Source organism: Mastigoproctus giganteus, chromosome 1, assembly GCF_048544385.1.
Source record: "Mastigoproctus giganteus isolate SK-2022 chromosome 1, ASM4854438v1, whole genome shotgun sequence".
NCBI classification, from domain to species: domain Eukaryota; kingdom Metazoa; phylum Arthropoda; class Arachnida; order Uropygi; family Thelyphonidae; genus Mastigoproctus; species Mastigoproctus giganteus.
This window is the reverse complement of record NC_143575.1, coordinates 213,680,580-213,702,251: the sequence shown is the minus strand read 5'-3', so window position 1 is coordinate 213,702,251 and position 21,672 is coordinate 213,680,580. Positions and strand designations below refer to the sequence as shown.

Sequence of the window (21,672 nt, the reverse complement as noted above, 5' to 3'; positions counted from 1 at the left end):
AGAAAAATAGAAGTATATTATAACCTAAGGTGAAATAACAACAATTTTGTGCACAGAGTATATCATTTCCTTTGCACTGTTTTTATTTTGCACAAAAGAGTATTACAAGAAATACAGCATTTTTATAGCTTATACCAATACTAACTGTGGATCTACCATTCCAAGCCAAGTTTAAAATGACTCAGGTAAGCCACTATATGTTAATTACTAATGTACCCTATCCCACCACTTCTTTTTAAAAAAAATTCAGAGAGGTCCAGTTTACTATAAGCAGATAAAGCCTTGGTTTAACATAGCTTTCAGAAGCCAACATTTAAATCATATATAGTTTGCATAACTACAGTCTGTAAGTAAATAAATTTGAATACTGTTTTTGCAAATTATCATTTTGAATATCACAGATGAAACAATCAGTAAAGTGGCAATACTACTAGCTTTTACACTAACATGAGAAGCATTTACAATGGAAAAACATACTGCAATAACCATTTGAAAATACCAAAAATATTTACTATTAAATATTTTTGAAGGAGTTAGTTTATTGCAAACAGCTGAAGTTGTAAGGTAAAATGTTTTAATCATATACTTTATATTAAAAAAGTACTATAAAAATCACAAAAGATTACAGAAGTTTAGCAAAAATTGGAACACAATTTCTAAAGAACAAATGTAAAAAACAATCAATTACTATCAAAAATTTTCTGACAACTTCTTCATCTGCTACATGCAGACAAGACAGAGGAACTTGGCACCACACATGCACATTTAAAAAAAAAAAGGAAAAAAAAAAGAAAGAAAGAAAAAAAAAAGGTGGGAAGGATACTAAGCTCTATATAATAATCACTACAAATTCTAATTTTGGCTTCTTCATAGTTGACTATGTCAAAAATTTCCATGTTACCTTCATGCTACTATCTTCAAGAAATGTTTTTCCTTACAAATAACTACACTACACATATACAGCCAAAAAGGGGAAAAAAAAGTTTATTAAAATATTGAATTCTCTAAAACATATGGAATCTTACATCGTAATCAAGAACATATAAACCAATTCAGCATTATAATTACATCGGCAGTTACTTACAAAGGAACTCAATGTACAAAATAGTTAGTACAAATCACTTGAGCCACACAAATTTACAGTCATGACTATGTTTGTGAGTCATATAACAATGATTATGTATTGCTCTTTGCAGAAATGACATTTTCTCTGCCAGCATTTTAATATAAATACATCTGGAAATGACTGAAGCGTTCATGCAATGAAACTACCCAAATACATGAATATGGCTAATTAAGCCTTATAAATTTTGATATCTGAAAGGGGGAAAAAAAGCTACTCTCTGAAGTTAATATTTTAACAGTGTATAGCACAATTTACTCAAGATGAGAGGACCAAAATTAATAATGACATCACACTACACTTCCAACACTGACATTCCTGCTCTTTCAATTCAGTATTAAAAATTCATGTGCATATAACTAGAGCTCTGATATTGATAATTAAGCAATTGTGTGAAACCAGTTGTCTGTTCCTCCTCCTCCCATTTAATTTTATAAATTTAAGTAAACAAGTTTCATAATGAAGAAAAAATATTTAAAGAACTAATTTAGCATGTAAAACAATGCATCAAATGAGCTAAGGTAAGCAATACGACTTCTGCATACCCATAAAAAAAGAAAAAAGTTAAAAATTAAATGAACAATTTCATTAATGATCCCCCTCCCTTTTTTAAAATATTTCTCATAATTACAATAGCATGACAACTGGTTCGGTATGATTCAAAGCAGTTGGGGGGGGGGGGGGAGAGAACTTCACTTCATGGGCTTAGTGATTTAAACAAGATTATTATACATACTTGGCAAAACAATCTTCGTAAATAACTTCAGGAATGCATAAATTTAATATCACTGACATTAAGTGTATTAAAATTAAGTAAAAATCCATGTACTTATCTCTGGTGCAATGACTAAGCAGATCGTAGAAGAATTACAATTCTATTATCTTAAGCTTAAAGATTATGCCTCCTTATTTAGCCTCAAAACATTTGAATATTCGAGGTACTCAAAAGCAGCAATTTAAAGTCAAACTAATTACTCAAAAGCCCTTTCATAAAAATAAGGGTTTTTGAATAATAAATAAACCTTAATATTAACTTCATTAACAAAATATCAAGTAGAAAAATGTTAAATAAAAAATGTCAAACATGCATAAAATGCCAAGCATTTTTGCAATTTAAATATATTTTTATTCAATTTTTATTAAAATGTTTAAAATATTCCAAGCATATGAAAAAGACTCCACTGAGAATTAAAATAGTTACTTTTTTGCTGCTGAAAATGGAATATTTACCAATAAAAAGTAAGGTTAAAAAAAAAAAAAAAAAATATTTGAGTATTATGCTGTTCCATGTATTATGCCCTACAGAGAATGAAAATGGTGACTCAGCAATTTTTAATAATGAATGAAAAATTTAACAATAATACAGAGTAAAATATTAAGCTTTAGGCACTTCACTGACACAAGGCAAGGGGCACATTTCTGCAGAGAGAAATACAGAATGACAGCTGGATCACACAAGTAACTTTTTGTGCAGATAGAGGCTAACAAGGAAGAATTAGGGGGGAAAAAGCAGCCCCCTGCAATTTACACTGCTAGCAGTACAAGAGACAGCATCACATAATAAAAGGCTTGAAAATTTATGTGCTTATACATGTATACACATACATAACACTCAAGGAGCCTCCTCAACTGAGAAAATACATCTAGGTGGCAGCAAACTGTTTCAAATGTGAAGAAACTCAGAGTGATCTTAAATTAGAAAGATTTGGCAATTTAGGAAACATCTTGATCTTCAGCATCTTGAACAGGCTCTTTCTGATCATGTTCTCCTGAAATATATATAAAGCTTAATCACCTCGGTGTCATATTTAAGCATAATTTGTGTTACACCATTACCTTTTATTGAAAAATGTTAAAGAATGTCTGTATTTATAAATATAAAAGTATAAATTCCTGAATTTAGGCTATGATACACAATATTTATCTATATGCAACTAGGAATTGGTGAATTAATTCTAGCCTTAAAAGTCTCAACTTTAAAATATTGCACAAATTCAAAAAGTTGTACAGAAATAATTTGCGATACTTGCCTTTGTTTAAGCTTAATATCTGTAATATTAAGTTAAAATACATACTCATCTAAATAATTTCAGCCAGTCAAAGCTTTCACATTCAAAGAGATTGGCACACAAAAGTATGTTGTATGTAACTCAGAGCATACTGCTAACAAGTTTTACAAAGTGGCTACTAGATATGTTAATAAGTGAAGAAAGAAGTGCAAGTGCAAACATATTGATAGAATGAGAGAGAAATAAACTTGAACAATTTAACAGTATAATGAAGTTGCAGCATAGACCATCTTAAATATAAGAATGTATAATATAGGATAATTTATGCTAAATTAGGTATCGGTAATCTATTATCAGCTAAATTAGTTTATTCTTGCCTGGCTTAGTTTTGCTTGAGAGAGAGAGAGAGAGAGAGAGAGAGAGAGAGAGAGAGAGAGAGAGAGAGAGAGAGAGAGAGAGAATACTTTTATTAGCTGTTTTGTGTATACTGAAGTGTTAAAGTAACGTGCAAGATTTATTAATAAATTTAGTGCCAAAATAAAAAATGAATAGCACAGGCAGTTTTAGCAGCTGCTTAATATTTAAAAGGGCTGTATACATCTGCATACAGATTTCTTTCAAAAATTATTTAAGCATTACAGTCAGGTCTCCATATTTGCAGAGGTTAAGTGTCAACACTTCAGGTGAAAACGTTAAATTCCTCAAAATCTGTACTCTCACCCAAATAGCCTCAGATGTTTTCTACATATGCCTGAACACTTATGTAACTATTTACAATTAACAGAAAAATTGTTTAAATGTATTTAAAAGGTTTTGTGTTTTACAATAATGAATAACAGTTTAGACCCATGTTTCCAAAATACTGTATTAAAAGTTTATTACATAGTTAAGAACAAGGCATGCACCAGGGTATTCACCACAGGATTCAGTACTCATCAGTAGTAAGGGTCTCAAAAGCTAGAGAAGTAGAGACTTCCAGTTCGGGGGTATGAGGAGTTTTACGCAGCGACACAGTTGTCCTTTTCAGGAACATTGTGATGGAAAGCTGCTTCTTTAGTTTGAACTTGTGAACATGACTGTATGGTGTTAAAATATTGTAGAGGCTTTCCTTGAACTTCATTACACAAATCATGTTGTCATCATATTTGTACAAGTCTGCAAGGCATTTGGCATCATACACTGCCCACACTAGGTTTTTTTTTTTTTTTTTAAAGTCTAACTTCTCTTGACAAGGTTCCTCGTTCTTCCTCAACCTCGTTCTCAGAGTTGGAACAAACAAGCTCAAGTTCATCATCCGTTAGTGTTGTTACCTGTCCATCAATTAAATCATTGATGACCTCCTTTAAGTCCTCGAAACCTTGTCCTCTAAGAGCTCTTGGGTTCTGCACATGGAAAATTAGGCCGGGCTTTGTCATATGACCTGCTGCAAACTAGCAGCATAACCCGATCTTGTACAGTCTTGAATCCTGGGGCCTTCGACAGCTATGTAGGTGCACTGAGGCATCTTCTTCCAGAATAATGCCGTCTCATTGGCATTGAAAACCTGTTCAGGTTTATATCCCTTCTCTTCGATGAGGATCTTGAGTTGCACAGGGCAACTCAAGCAGCCTCGTGATCAGCTGAAGCAGACTTGCCTGTAATCTTTATATTACGGAGTGAATAATGCCTCTAATTTCTGGAACCAGCCTTTGCTGGCAATGAAAGTAGTTTCTACTACTTTCATTGCTGCTCGTACTGCTCATACAGGGGGTTTGTTGCTTAAATCTGTCGTAAAGAACAAGGGCCTTAGCAGAAATCATACCAACGTTCACATGAACGTTTTTCTTGTGCTGGTCTTCAATCCAAATGAACATTGCATTCTCCATTTTTAGCATTACTTTATCACATACACAAGCTGCATATTTAGAAGAATTCCACCAGTTTGTACTGCCTCTGTGATCTGTTTCTTTATGTACCACATGGTAACTGCATGTTTGATACCAAACATGCAGTCTATTGCCATGTATATGAGCCCTTCTCAACATTTATCTAGAATCCATACTTTCTCATTCAAAGTCACTTTCCTGGTCCTTTTAGGCTTTTGTCCATCACTAGATGCACTTCATTTAGAACCTATGGGTATTCACAGTAATATTTTAAGCACAAGTAGTCTAATGCAGACACAACACACAAAGGTCACAAGCTGTCCTACTTGGATGATGCTCACTGCAAGACCGAACTCATGCGTGCCCCACCATCACTCAGGATGAATGCAGCAAGCAGCAGAAACTTATCAAATTTCTAGTTTGATAAGTTTCAAGGCAAACAAATCCACGAATATGGAGACCCGACTGTATATAATTTTAAATTACCTGTTTTTCTCTATTTTGCAGACCTGAAAACAGAATTCCAAAGTGGGTTCAGAAAGATATTTCTGACATTAACAAAATAATTATTTTATTAATTTCACCTGCAATAGTGTTTTTCATAATTCAAGAATTCAAAACCCCTGAATAATATCATTCACTCAATACAGGAACTTCCTGACTTATGTAATACTCAACTTACAGAAATTCGACTTTATGCAAGTTTTTGTTGGCCAGTGAAAACTTAAAAACCGTGGGAAATGTATTTTGCATTCTGTAGGGAAAAAAAAATGGAGGAATCATGAAAATATCAGTGTGCACCCAAATAACATTGGGTTTTTTTTTTTTAATTCATTCCAAGTCCTTGGAAGTTGAAAATTTTGCTATATTACTAAGTTATTTATCTCTCTAAAAGGTCATATTTATAACGGAAAATGCACTACACTTTCATTGTTATCTTATCTTCCCATTATAAGAATCAATTTTGAATGCCTTCGTGATATTTTTCTAAAGCACGTTTCTGGAAGTCACTACCAATAAAATAAAAACAATTTGCACTTTCTGATTTATTGGGCTTTTCTGTTGTTAGCACATCATATATAAACGGATAGTAAACTATCTTATTGCATTTGCGATAATACTGATAACTGCAATTGTGTGGGTTTTTATGGTGTTATGGTGAATTGTGTTCCCCTTCTCTGAAATTTTCAATCATATAAAAAACAAATTTTCAGAAACTTTTCTTTATTCCTATTTACGTATTACAATGATGAAGGGTAATTGACCAACAAAAAGTGCAAGTGGTGGTAGTGCCAGGACATGAAACAAAACTGATTTAGAAATGAAGATGAAGTACGAAGGACAAACTTTGTCATCTATTGCAAGGGAATTAGGTCTTGCTGCTTCAACAATGAAGCAGCAAATTGATCCTTTGACAGTGCACTATATGCACACTGTCAAAAGTGCACTGTTGATCACTTAAGATCAACAGTGATCACAAAACAGTGTTCAGGTGCTATATTGAAAAAAGAACAGCTGTTAATAATATGGATGGAAAATCAGATTCAGAAGTGAGTGCCCAAGTCTAATGACCATTCAAGCAAAAGCAACAAGTATTTATAAAGATATTAAGGATAAGCATAGTGAACCTCGAACCAAGTTCGTGGCAAGCAACTGTTAGTTTAATAGGTTCAAGCAATGCACTGGTTTCCACGTTAAAGTATGTGGTGAAGTCCCCGGTGCCAATTCTGCAGCTGCAGAGAAATTGTGATGTGTTAGAAAAAATTATTGATGAAGGCAACTTCATCAATAATTCAACACAGCAAATTTTTAACGTTAACAAGACTGCTCTGTATTGGAAAAAAATGCTGGATCGAACATACGTTGCCAAGTTTCAAGGCATCAAAAGATAGGGCCACACTCTTGCTTGAGGCTAATGCAGCAGGAGATTACAGATTAAAACCACTGCTTGTGTACCATTCTGGAAATCCTCATGCATTTAAGGGAATCAATAAAGCCACCCTACCCATGCATTTCCGATCGAACCAGAGAGCGTGGATAACAATATCTCTGAGGATTGGTTTAAATGCTGCTTCATTCCCAAGGTTGAAAAATATTGTAAAGACATCGACGTTGCTTTCAGGATTTTGCTTCTATTAGATAATGCTCCTGGACATCCTATGTATCTAAATGATTTCAATTCAAACGTGAGAGTCATATTTCTTCCGCCAAACATGACTTCACTCATCAAACCTATAGATCAGGATGTTATTTCGAATTTAAAAGCATACTATTTAGACACATCTGCTCAGGCATTGTCTGCATTAATTATGAGAAAAATTTTACATTGAGACTTTTGGAAATCTTACAATATTTACCCTGCCATCTTAAAACATTAATGAGGCCTGGGCAGAAATTACTAAAGTTGTTTAAATGGCACTTGGAAGAAAATATGCCCACGGCACATAAAAGGCTTTGAAGGATTTGAAAAAGACAAATCATATGAAGAATTTACAGATAAGATTGTAAATGTTGCAGAGCTACTTCAGTTGGAGGTTGGTGCCAAAGATGTGGAGGAGTTAATAGAGGAAGAAGAGAATGAATTGCCTTGCAGGCAGTGATAGTGAAAGAAGAAAATGCTGACGAAGCTCAAGATGAACCAAATGAGGAGCCGAGATGCTTCATCACCAAAGAGATGGCAATGGCAAGGTTTGAGAAGATGGATCCTGACAGTGAACGATTCTGAAAAGTTAAGAGGGGTGAATGATATGCTTGCTTGCTACAAAGAAATCTAAGATGAAAAGAAAAAGCCACAGTCCAGTCATCCATTAATATGTTCTTTTGTAAGGTTGAGCGGCCGACCCCTTCTAAATCTCCACAGCAGCGTACTTACAGCTGAAGACGTCGATTCTGGCAACGATGCTCGAGAGATAAAACTTACTGACGTTATGCCTGTCTCCTCTCTTTTTTTGTAAAGTTTTAATTGTGAATTTTTTTTTTTAAATTGCACGCTTTGTAATTTTTCCTGCGCATGAGAAAAATTGAATAAATACAATAAATAATTCTATTTACATGTTCGTCGAACATTTCGTTTTCTTATTAAATCAATTCAATGAGCACAGTTGCGAGTGCTGCACAAGCATGGGAGAATTTCTGACTTACGTAGCGTTCCACGGAACACAACCCTTACATAAGTCGGGGAGTTCCTGTACATTAATAGTGCCATTCGCTTTTAAGTTTACATTAACTACAATCTTGTTTCAGCTACCATCTACAGGCTTTTCCAATACTCATGATTCATTCTAGCTTCTCCACAAATTGTTTACATGGATTTTATTTATTTCACTTTCAATTTGAAGGTTACCTGTAGAGTTCCAAGCTGTGATGGTCATAACAGTATCTAGTTTTCACAAATTGTTTCTAGTGACAAGTTTCATCCTAAATAAATATTCTAAATAAATTTAGAACTGTCTTCATCACAGAATATACAAAACTTAGGGGGTTACTAAAATGCTGTCCTTTTCATTAACTGAGCCTTGTGGTGACCCGAGATGATGCTGATGACCTGATCAGATGGGAAGTCTTTAAATGAAACAATATGGAACACTGAATTCCACACTGAAAGTATTCTCATTAGTATATTTGCAGTCAGAAAATGAACACAGATCTGCATAATCGTTGAAATATGCTTAGTTGGATGTTGAAATTTCCAATGGCCTCATGAAGTACACCAACTTGGAAAGCCCACTTGAAAGACCACTCAGTGATGAAATGTGGGCTAACTAGGGATGAACTGGCCTAGTTAGGAGTGTCTATCCACTGCCAAAGTTGTGCCGGCAATGCAAGGAACTGCATTACGCAGCTGTAGGCCACAGCACAAAGAACCACTTTGCAGTATGCTAAAGATCACCAAGTGAAGCAGCTCACCTGAGGATATCATGTTGTAGGAACTGGTCACTCCTTGGAATTTCAGTATGTAGCCAAAACTTCAACTTGTGCAGCAAGGATCGTTGGGGCCTCCGTAGCCAGGTAGGAAAGAGCAGCAGTGCGTAGCACACGCTTCTTGATTAGACCAGGGTTTGAGCCTGTCACCACCAAATAGGAAGGATGCAGAAAGGTTGGGGAATGACCACTGCATATGGCGGAGCAATATGGCCTTAGTTGCTAATGCTCCTAAAAACCAAACAACAAGGATCGTTCAAGAAAATGTTGTAGGAGCACTGCATGGTGGAAATTGTTTTCAATACGATATTGCACGGATCACATTTTCTAGGAATAAATAGTCTACTGAAGAGTGTTAGTTTTCACCTCCACAAGGATACGGCAAAGTAGTTGCCTTCTTCAGAAAAAGGTAGACGTTTTACACGAGTGTCACCCGTGGTTAAATCACTTCTTCTGTTTTGCATGCCCCAGCTGAAAGAAACAATCTACATGTATCTGTTTCAACATTCTTTATCTACCTTCACCTGTTCAATCAATTTCAAATGGTATACAAACATGTTATCACACTTTTCAATATTATCAGCTGTTACCATCATTAGACAGATCAAGTAACTGTCACAAATGCTTTCTCTTCTTTCAGAAAATCATTTGCCACTCAAACTTGTTCCTTCAACACATTAACTTCGTGTAAGAATTCTTAACTTGTGAGTTTCATTTAACCAGAAATTTTAGGCTTGCATATTGCTCCGCAAATTTTTCAGGGGAAAAAAAAAAAAAAAACTAATTTACATCAATACACAATAATATTAAAACTGATGGCTGCTGTAAAGATAGCTGAAGGAACATAACATATGCTTTTACTGGTCATGAGAGCAGTGCCTTACTGTGGCCATTGCTATTGCTGGAACTTCCTAACCACACCTCTAATGTCCCACAATAAAATTTGTTGCATATCCCCTTCCAATATAACAGTTCTCACCCCAAAAGAAACAAATGCCTCAACATCCATAAATATTCTTACACCTCACCTCATCATTAGCTATTTTCAATCCACTGCAGAATGAAGGACTCTCCAGCAACTTTCAAGTTCCTTCTGTTTTGTGCAATTGCCATCTCTCTCTCTCTCTCTCTCTCTCTCCCCCCCTCTCTCTCTCTCTCTCTCTCTCTCTCTCTCTCTCTCTCTCTCTCTCTCTCTCTCTCTCTCTCTCTCTCTCTCTCTCTCCCCCCCCACCCACCCACGTTAGCAAGTGCAGGCAGGCAGGCTAAAAGCATAAAACACATGTTAATTTGAACCTTTACACATGCATTTGTGATTTGAGGTATTCAGCTTACCTTTGTGAAGTTGAGCCATGAAAAAACAATGTTTAAAAATTTAATCAAAGCTGCCTTACAAGGCAAAAATACACAAAGGAAATGACACAAAAGGAAACAAAACAATAGAGTTGCTGTAATTTGGTTTTTAGGAGCATTAGCAACTAAGGCCATATTGCTCCGAGGATATGCAGTGGTCATTTCCTGACCTTTCTGCATCCTCCGTATTTGGTGGTCACTGGCTCGAACCCCGGTCTAATCAAGAAGCATGTGCTACACACTGCCGCTCCTGCCCACGGCGCCAAAAACAATAGAGCCCAACACTTTTAACCTTCTCAACATCGCCTCAAAACTAGGAAGTAAGGTATCTGACTGCTAAATGTTTTAACATTTAGCAATAAGGTCTCTGACCTTACATAAGAACACTATCTCTAATATTTTTGAAATTATCAATTTTTTGAAACTGGGCCTTCCTGTGTTGGAGTACAATAATATTAAACACCAGACTTGCATGCAGGTCTGGTGTTTAATAATAAAAAAACACCAGACTTGCATGCACCCATCTGGTTTGAGGAAAAAAAAAAAAAAAGTTTCACAACTGCCCAGGCCATGTCAAAATTCCTGTTCATGATTTCTTAGGCAATTTAACCTGTGCTCTAGTGGAACTCTAGAATTTGCAAATTTCCTGTAAACTTTTTTTTAAATTTTGAATATTATTGTTTTTAAAGATTTTTTGATTCCTTCGGAAGAGAAGGGGGAAAAAAAAAAAAAGTTGGTTCGAAAAACTTTACAAGATTTTGTTTGAAAAACACTGCTGCAGACTATTTGGGAGGAGTTTAATTTTATACCTGTAACTTTAATATAATAAAAAGCATATTTAGTATCTATCTACAAGGTTATTATAAAGAAACTTGGGTACTTTGTATGCACTGTACTAGAATAACGAATTAAGAATAGTGTTTCAGGTTTTTGCTACCTGTTGTTGCATATTGCCATATTTCATGCACAGAGGCACAGTCAGCAGTTAGCCTTGGAAGCTTTCTTCAGATCCAGGCCTCCTACCAATGTCTGACCTAAGGAAAGGTGGGTCAACTGCTTTCAGAATACCTGGCTTCCCCCTCCCTTCACCCATTTGTTGAATCAAATCATGTGAGTAGGGTATAACCATTGATAACTTACCTTCATAAAGCAGCATGCTCCAAGACCTGAGACTATAAAACTTTATTTTAACAGGTCAGATCAATATAGACTAAGAAGGTTTTAGGGCTAAAAGACTATGGAAAATTCAAACAAGTTAGTGCATTGCATCATGTTAGTTCGTAGTATATCACCAAAGTAGGTGAAATGGCAATGTGTTGCCCTGTTATTGTACTACCTTGAATAAGTATTAAAGGCATTCACAATATAAGATACAATAAAAACAATTGTCATTTCACCTACTTTGGTAATTTACTATGAACTAACACGATGCAATGCACTTATTTGTTCAATCAGATTAATATTTAACCTGCAAATGATCTCGTGAAAAGTTGAAGTTTTTTTGACTGAAAAAGGAATTGACATCCTTAAGTAACAGACCAGAATTGACAAAAGCTGTCACTTTGTAAATGGAGAAGTGACTACAAATGCTATTGCAACTATAAAAATAGTACATTACAGGTTCCCATATATCCAAGCTAATAGATAAGGAAGTATGCACTCATTTTTTGCTACTGGTTTCCTGTCATGCTGAAGGCTGTCACTGGCCCATCAACCAACATCCTGTAGCAGACAAGGACTACTTCAGTGATTTTGGTATTAATACAATTACACTGCTTGAGAGTAACCCACAAAAACACAAATGAAGTCATTGGGAACTAGTGAATGAAACCAAAGATACTGCATGGCTGTCACTGGCCCATCAACTAACATCCTGTAGCAAACAAGATCTACTTCAGCGATTTTGGTATTAATACAATTACATTGCTTGAGAGTAGCTCACAAAAACAAATGAAGTCACTGGGAAATAGTGAATGAAACCAAAGTCATTGAATGGTGACTTTGGTTTCATTCAGTAGTTTCACAGTACTATATAGATTGTTCATAACATGTCAACACTATGCAAGGGGAAAACTGCATACCAGTCTTTATGTAAGATGGAACCCAGCACATTATGAACTCATCAGCATTTTAAAGGCATTCATTTGCCAACAGAATGGAGCCTGCATCCTGATTAAACCCCAGCAGAGTTCTGTTTTTTGGGGCTATATAAAAGCTCATATGTACCATGACAAGCCCCATACAATCTCATAGATCAATGATGCTAGTTAAAAAAGTTAAACACAAAGTAATATAAATGTTGATACTGTCATATTCAGGGCCTCCATAGCCGAGCGGTCAGGAGTGACAGTGCAGTAGCACCCGCTCTTTGAGTAGACAGGAGTTCAAGCCCCTGACTGCTAAATATGGTCAATCTGCCAATGTGCACTGGAACTGCAGACATTGCAGTTCCACGCTGGCAGATTATGGTCAATTTCCCTTAGCATGAATTGTTGAGGAGGCTTCCATCCTGCAGTGGGTTGATAATGGCTGCAGTTTACATTTTTTTTACCTTTTACTGCAATGTTCATGAATCATAACAATATAGGATAGCAGCAATATTGCTGATAATGAAAAACCAATATCAAAACCCAACAAGAAATTTCAGTATTTCATAGCCAGCTGCTATCAAGATATTCAACCTCAAAGTAATCATGTTTCTTTTTAAATAACCTTATGTTTCTATTAATATTACAAATTCCATTTAAAAAAAAAAAGACTTATAACAAAAAGACTACTCATAAATGTAATATACCTTAGGTTTCTGCTACCTTTAACACAAATTAAATTTAATATTTTTTTTTCTTTCTGCTTTCAACTCCAAATACTGAAAAATATGAAGGCTTTACTCACCATCATGTTGCATATCTGAAGTCCACAATGTCAAGTTGTCTCTCAATAACTGCATTATAAGAGTAGAGTCTTTGTAGCTTTCTTCACTTAAGGTATCAAGCTCAGCAATAGCATCATCAAATGCAGCCTTTGCCAAACGGCATGCACGCTCGGGACAATTCAAGATTTCATAATAGAACACTGAAAAATTAAGGGCAAGTCCCAGCCTAATAGGATGGGTAGGGGGGAGGTCAGACATCGCAATGCCACTTGCAGTCTTATATGCTTCAAGACTATTGTCAGCAGCTTCTTTCCTATCATTGGATGTTGCAAATTCTGCAAGATAACGATGATAATCTCCCTTCCTGCAAAGACACGGAGAATAAAAACTTGCCAACTTCGTTATAGTACTATATTAAAGCTTAGTCAAAAGCTTTGTTCAGCAGTAGCCTGAAAGCATGTTTTTCAGGCTACCAAACAAAATCTACTAATTCTGAGTTAAAATTAACTTTAAAAAAAAAGAATCATTACATATTTTGCATGAAGAGATATTGAAATAAATTCAATAAAAATGTGAACATAAAATTAATTTGAAATAAAGAACAAACAGCTTTGCAATTGTCATCAACAAATAACAAGGTGATTTCAGAGTAAATATCAAAATTAAATAACATTTGTATGCTTTTTCTGCATTCAATTTCAAGCACAGGGATCATTACCATTTTGTTCCCATTAAAGACCAAGGCCCAGTTCTCAGCACTAGTGCTTATGTTCAACCTGGAGACAAATACCATTATCCACAGTTCTTCTGAAGTTGTTAATTTCTTTATAAATTGTATACAATCACCTAGAGTGAATTTGCTGCACAGTAAGGCCCCACGCCACACATATAGCAGGTTAGGTTCCAGACCCCTGCTGTAAAGCGAAAAATCACCAAAAAAAGTGGAACATTGCCATTTTTTTCACTTGTGAATCCATACGTTGTTGTTGTTTGGTTTTTAGGAGCATTAGCAACTAAGGCCATATTGCTCCAGGGATATGCGGTGGTCATTCCCTGACCTTTCCGCATCCTCCATATTTGGTGGTCACAGGCTTGATTATTATTTGGTTTTTTTTTTTTAGGAGCATTAGCAACTAAGGCCATATTGCTCCGGGATATGCGGTGGTCATTCCCTGATCTTTCCGCATCCTCCGTATTTGGTGGTGACTGGCTCGAACCCCGGTCTAATCAAGAAGCGTGTGTTACGCACTGCTGCTCCTTCCCACCTGGCTATAATAAATACTATCATATACTGTAAACAGACTGAACTGCTGACAAAAAGGCGCCCGACACCCTTCTCGTACTCAGCTTCTGAGCAAGTCATGCTGAAAACACAGAACAAGTGCCAAACATAACGAACATGGATATAATTGAAAACCACCATACTAGCGGAATGCTATAAAACAGGGCCCTGCTGTACACTTAAATTTTAAACGCTGCCCTTTCTGTGAAAGGACAGAAAGGAGGTAGTACAATGCTATAGGCTTACAAGGAGATATTTCAATGCAGTTGTAATATGTTGAAATCAATTAAGAGATTTACGTTCAACTTAGAGAAAAATACCATGTCTCTAAGTTAAACATCTAAGCATATAAGTCGAACATAAGCATAAACTTTGTCAGAACCATGGATAATGGTTCTGACAAAGTTTCTAATGTCTTTTTAAATTGCACAGCATGACTTCAGCAGGTGAATCCACCATACATTTAAAAATTGACACTGACAGGACAGCTGTTCTAAAGATATTGGGTTCTCATTGGCTGGACTTATGAGCAAGAATACATCAAACTGCAAATAATGTATTCTGTAAAAGTGAACAACCAAGCACTTTAACTAGCATGCATTAACAGCCTTTAACCATTAAAACTGGGTTAACAGAGACCACCTGTCAGCTGATCAGAAGCCTATAGCTTTGACAGTGTCAAAGCTATAGGCTTTGACACTGTCAAAGCTATATATGTCAAAGCTATAGGCTTTGACACTGTCAAAGACCTGTTAAGAAGTCTGAGACCTGTTAACAGTGTCTCAGACTTCTAAATGTATAGTAATTCACCTGTTCAGGTATATTGTTATACATTTAGCACAAGTTTATACAAGGATATACAATTTAAAAACACATTAGCAACTTAAGCAAAACTGTGGATAATACTTAATACAGAGGTTTTTCTCTCTAATTTGAACATGGTCCAAGTGCTAAGTACTTGGCATGTCTTCAGTGGGAGCAGAATGATCCCCAAGATTAAAATGTAACATAGTAAAGTGTATACATTTTGATTTCAACAACTGCATTGAAATATTCTTCTACAACCCCATAGTATTATAAAATTTTAAACTACTAAACAGAAAAAGAAAGACAGTAAACAGAAACAAGAACAGTACAAGCTTAGTGATCTGAAGTACTTTGAAGGTATGGATATAAAATGGTTCTCATAGTTACTAAATAGTCCAGAGACAAAACCTATTGGTAATGATCTAGGAAATGATTCCCAACCCAAACACAGGCTGCACTGCAAAGCTGCAGTTAATAAAGTATTAAATCTAAGTCACTGCATAAATCAGCAATTAATATATGCTGTGTGCACCAAACTTGTGCTCTTACAGTTGGACTTCCATATAACGTCTGGCTTTTTTGTTATCTAAATCATAATCAATTGGCATCACACAATAGTAACGTGTACAGGTTTTTTCATTAGTTAAACAGCATTCTAATGTTTAGTTCACACACTCTTATTTATGCATCTTTTGTTATTAGTACAGAGGAGTATTGTAAATTTTATTTCACCTTCAATTGAAAAATCATTTCAGCAGAAAGAAGGTACATTGGCAAATACATATAGTAAGGATTTACTTTGATAATTATAGCAGGAGTGATAAGGCTGTTATGCATTATATTCATTGAAGTTCTTTCCAATGAATTGCCAAAACCAAATAAATTACAACAGCATTTAAATACTATACAATTAATTTAAGAAGAGTGATGTGCATTTTTCAATTATGTTGTAATATGAAAATAGATATCATTTGGCACATTTTACACTAATTTTTCTAAAATATTTTCCCTGATTTGAACCGACTTGGGTCAATAAGTCTCAATGAATTGCATTCGTAAAAATGTTAGGAACTACTGCTATAGGAGGCACCTGGTTCAACTAGTACATAATCTTGCTACCTCTAAGAATTTTTTCATTCCCACTTATTTCTTGTTGAATTACAGTATTTTTCATTGTTGAAAAGGTCATATTTCTTTATAACGAATTTTTTCAAGCTAACTATCAATTTCGTTATATGGAAGTCCAACTGTATATTAAGCAGCAAAGGAATTAAGCAAACCCTTAGCCATAATTATGAGAGCATCCTTGGATTCAGGGAAAGTTCCCATGGACCAGAGATGCAAACGTATCTCAAATTCACAAAGGGAGATAGAAGTAATTACAGACTTGATGGCTTAAATTCTGTTCCATATAAAACAATGGAGTCACTGGTTAAAGAAGTAGTGCAGAACCATCTAAACAGGATTGCAGTTATACTTTAGTCACAAAATGAGTCTGTTAAGGAGAAATTTGTCTGACCAATTTTATTGCACACTATGATGCAGTCAAAGAAACTGGAAGCAAAAAAATACAGTAAACCCCCACTATTCGCGGGGGTTACGTTCCTGAGAAATGTCGCGAATACCGAAAACGCGAATACTGAGTTATGGCTCCCATGGTAATAAAGGGGTTCCGTTCCAAAGTATGAAATATATAAGATAAACTAGTCTATAATTTTATCTATGTATGTATTATATGTACCTTGATAATATGACTATGTACATAGACGGTACATAGTGAAATGCAAGCATAAGGTATTGAAATGAAAATAAGAAACAATTTAATATTAAATGTAATATTTATTAGAAATTTCAAACAAATCTTTCAAACCAGCACCTTTGCTAGCTAAAAAACTTATCCCGCCAGTGCTATCACCAGTTTCGCTAAAATGTTGATAAAGGAGTTTTGCCCTTTCACGAATGATGAGTAAACTGAGCGGAATTTTATTTTGAGTTCAGTCTTCTATCCACAGATTTAAAGCTTTTTCCATTTTTTTTTTTTTTTTTTATTTAACATCACGAGTTACAGAGCAAATTTTTGAAGCAATTAGTACGTTTTCACAGACACTACGGCGGATTTTTTCTTCCGATTTTTTGATTGATCGTACCGTTGACTCATTGATTTTATAATGTTTTGCCACTGAAGAGACACTTTCACCATTAGAAATTTTGTCAAATAACTCAATTTTATTCGCTAATGTCATCACCTTCTTTGATATTTTCACATTTCCCTTGTTATTTGTAGCCATATTTTTGTACGGGTAAAAAAGAACTTGTCCACAATAAAGTCACTTTCTTCCGTTAACACACTCGAAAAAGTCTGTTTCACACTGCAAAACAGTAGATTTATCATTTTGTAAGCATACCAATTTATAAATTGATAAATGTATTCAATTTATAAGCATATAAATTAAAAGCAAACGACCAAACCTTCCATGACAAGCGCATAACACATACTGAACAAGGATTAGCGAGAAACATCCACGCTCGTGATTTTGTCACCCCCCCACCTACTGAGCGCTATTTTGACAGGGAAAGATAATTTTAGCCACACCCATGTTTTTTTATGGTGGAAAATATTCACGCTGCTTTAAAATTCACATTTTTTAAAGTTTCATTTTATATTAAATCAGCGATCGCGAATAGTGGGGGTTTACTGTAATTCTGATATCATATACCTGGATTTCAAGAAAGCTTTCAATACTGTTGCATAAAGGGCAAGTTACTGCTATGGATAAAGAGATTGTTGAGTGGGAGAAGACAAGTTCATTATCAATGGACACTGCACTTAGTGGACTAATTAGTAGATTTATAAGTAGATTCTGCAAGGGCACTTGCTGCACTGATCCAATTGTTTCCTGTATTTATTAATGATACTCGTGAAGGTATATCAGGCTTAATGGCTAAGTTTGCAAATGATACTAAGGTTTGCACAGAGTAGTTTGACAGTAATGATTGTATGCTACTGCAACATGGTATAGAAAAATTAAGCAGATGGGCTGAGAAATTGCAATTGAGGTTTAACAAATGCAAAGTACTGCATACGGGTAGCAGTAATCCCATACTAGCTATGTGGTGTTACTGTCAGGCTAGTAGAAAATGAAAAAGATCTGGAGGTAATTGTGCAGTCAGATATGAAGTTCTCTGAGAAGTGCAGACAGGCTGCCAAGCCAGCTCATTGGGTTTTGCCAATGATATATAGGAATTTTGCTAGCAGAGATAAGGAGGTGATTAACCTATTGTAGAAGGACAACCAAGTTGGTGAGGGGAACAAAGGAGGTGCTCTGACCAAAAAAGGTTTCGGTTCCGCAAACTGCAGCATTAGAGACTATGCACCTGCAAGGTGATCTGATAGATTTGTTTAAAACTTTGAGTGCAGATTGAGCAAGCTCAATGCTGATAGAATTCTCCCTTTTGCTCAGATTATGCACATGAATGGCCATAAATTTAAACTGAGGCCAGATGGCTACAGAATAGATTGTGTGGAAATGGATAGTTTCAATAAATTCAAGGAAGAAGTAAACAAACTGAAGGAGGGGTTGAATAAGTGAAATAGGGTTTTTTTTTTTTTTTTTTTTTTTGCTGACACTATATAAGTGTGTTTTCTTGCATTATTTGCCACTAATAATATTAAACTTGCTTTAGACTATTCACATTCTTGGCAGAAGAAATTCCTGTTACTCTGTCAGACAGAATCCTCCTATTTTTAGTCTGCTATAGTAATCAACTTCCAAAATGGAAGTGAAAAACCATCTGTGCATCTAATAAATTTCCATGTAGTAGAGGCATATGATGCAAGAAACAAGCTTATGCTGCATCAGCCAAAAGAGGGGGAGACAGAAAAAAAAAAAGAAAGAAAAAACATTCCCTCTGAAAATTTGTCCAGTTACTCCTTGAATTTTAAGCTACTAAATTCCACAATGACAGATGGAAGTTTGTTATAGCAATCATCTATCCACTGGCTAAAGGCAAATTTCTGCACATTATTCTACAACTGTCCTTCCTCAATTTGAATTTATGCCCCTTCAGATTTATAATTTGAGCAAGCAGAAGACTCCCATCAGAACTGAGCCTGCTCAACCCACTCAAGGTCTTATACACCTTAATCGGATCACCTGGCTGATGTCTAGTTTACAGATGCTGCAATTTGCAGAATTGCAGCTTTCTTGGTAATAGGACCCCTTCATTTCCCTCACCAATCTTTTTGCCTTTCTCTGTACTCGATCAAGCAACTCTACATCCTTCCTAAAATGAAGTCTCCAGACCTGTATGCATTACTCCTTTTCCCTACTAACAAAATTCCTGTGTATTATTGACAATACCTGCTCTGGCAGCCTGTCTACACTGTTCAGAAAACTTTACATCTGACTGCACAATTACTCCGAGGTCTTTTTCATTCTCTACTACCCTAAGTGTAGTACCACACAGTTGGTACATTTCTCTGCAGTTATTTCTACCCATATGCAGTACTTTGCATTTGTCAATGTTAAACTTCAGTTGCCACTTCTCAGCCCATTTGCTCAACTTTTCTAGATCCTGTTGCAGTAGCACACTACCATTACTGTCATTAACAAACCTGCCAACCTTTGTATCATCGGCATACTTGGATATTAGGCTTAATATACCTTCATCAATATCATTGATAAATATAGAAAACAACAGTGGGCCCAACACCAAACCCTGGGAAACTCCACTAGTAACATTAGTACACAAAGAGCAGCATCCATTGATTACCACTCTTCTCCTACTCAACCATCCTTTTATCCATTGTAGCAACTTTCTCTTAATACCATACTGCTCCAATTTGTAGAGTACTCTTCCATGCACAATAGTATCAAAAACATTCCTGAAATCCAAGTATATGATATCAAAATTATTTTTTTGCATCCAGTTCCTTTGTAACCACATTACAGTATACACTCAATTTTTCAGACAAGACTTTCCCTTAACAAACCCATGCTGTGTCTGAATTATTACTGCAGTCTTGTCTGGATGATCCTGCAATGCTTCTTTAACCAGACTCCATTATTTTCCCCGGAACAGAACTTAACTAACAGATCTTAATTAGTCATGTCGCCCTTTGATTCCCCCTTTGTGAATTGGGGTAACATTTGCATATCTCCAGCCCATGTAGACTTCCCTTGAGTCCAAGAAAGTTCTCAATCATGGTTAAGGGTTTGCTTACTTCCTTTGCCACCTCCTCTAATATAACTGAATAGATCCCATCCACCCCAAGTGTCTTTCTTACTTAACTTCAACAATTTCTCTTCCATTTCCCTCTCAGTTATTACAAAATTATTAGGCTCCCTGTTCAGAGTAATAAGCTTCTGTCCTCCACTCCCTAAAGAATTCCTCATGTGTGAATGAAGATGCAAAATACTCATCAGTTTGTCAGCTAGCTGAGCAGGATCATCAACAGTTGAAACATTGATATCAAGTGGACCAATCTGATTCATCTCTTTCCTTCTAGAGTTTATAAAAGTAAAGAATTCCTTGCTGTTTTTCTTAGCATCCTTTGCCAAAGAATTCTTGTAATCTGCTGATGCTTGCCTAACCTTTGTGACTTGATTAGACACTAGCCTATATCTACTATAGGCTTCTGTGTCGCCTGATAATTTATATGCATCCTATGCATTTTTCTTCTCTGCCATGAGTCAGTTGTTCTGACATAAATTTAGGCTTAAACCTTGAACAGTATTTCTTAATCAGTACGAAAAGCCTAGTAGCTTCCACGATTAATTCTTTGAATGCTTTCCATTTAGAATTTGCTGTTTACTGTACAGAACTTAAACTGTCTGAGACCACTGTAGTCACCTTTATAAAAGAAAAACCATTCTCTTTACCTCTAATGGTAATTATATCTTTAAGTAAATCCCACATCAGTACACTGATCACTGCCACCTAGTGGTTCCTTTATCTGTAAATTCTTAATGAACAAATAATCACTGTTGGTAACCAAATTAAGAGTATTACTCTCTGGTTGCCTCTCGAACATGCTGCTGCAGAAAATTATTATCGAATAAATCCACAGAAGTCTTGCTAGTGTGAGTGACCAACCCACAAGTTCCAGTCAATATCTAGGAAGTTAAAATCCCCCATTATAAGAAATTTGATTTACTGGCCCACTCTTTCTCTGTACAGTTGTTGTACACATCAGAATCATTATGCTTATAACACACTCCTACCCTAATTTTTGCTTTCCCAGTGCTTATGTCACACCAAACTGATTCAACATTGCACTGTCCATATATGTCAACTGGATGCACTTCCTTAGATTGTGTTTCTTAATTAACAGCATAACCCCTCCTCCCTTCCTATCCTGTCTGTACACATTGTACTCCACAAATTCCAATTCTGCACTGCTTGTATCTGTGTGACACCACGTCTCCGATATTCCAACAATA

At 35.7% G+C, this 21,672-nt stretch overlaps 1 protein-coding gene across 1 annotated transcript in view; it reads right to left on the bottom strand.

The window, feature by feature from the left end:
- Positions 1 to 2,378: 2,378 nt before the first annotated feature.
- LOC150091509 (14-3-3 protein epsilon-like) overlaps positions 2,379 to 21,672 on the bottom strand; it is a 124,918-nt gene continuing 105,624 nt past the window's right edge. Inside the window, exons 4-5 of the mRNA XM_090384277.1 lie at positions 13,161 to 13,504; positions 2,379 to 2,892 (exon numbers count right to left, since the gene is read on the bottom strand). Of these exons, the coding sequence (XP_090240403.1) occupies positions 2,837 to 2,892; positions 13,161 to 13,504 (400 nt within the window). The 3' untranslated portion in view covers positions 2,379 to 2,836. The remainder of the gene's footprint in view (positions 2,893 to 13,160; positions 13,505 to 21,672) is intronic.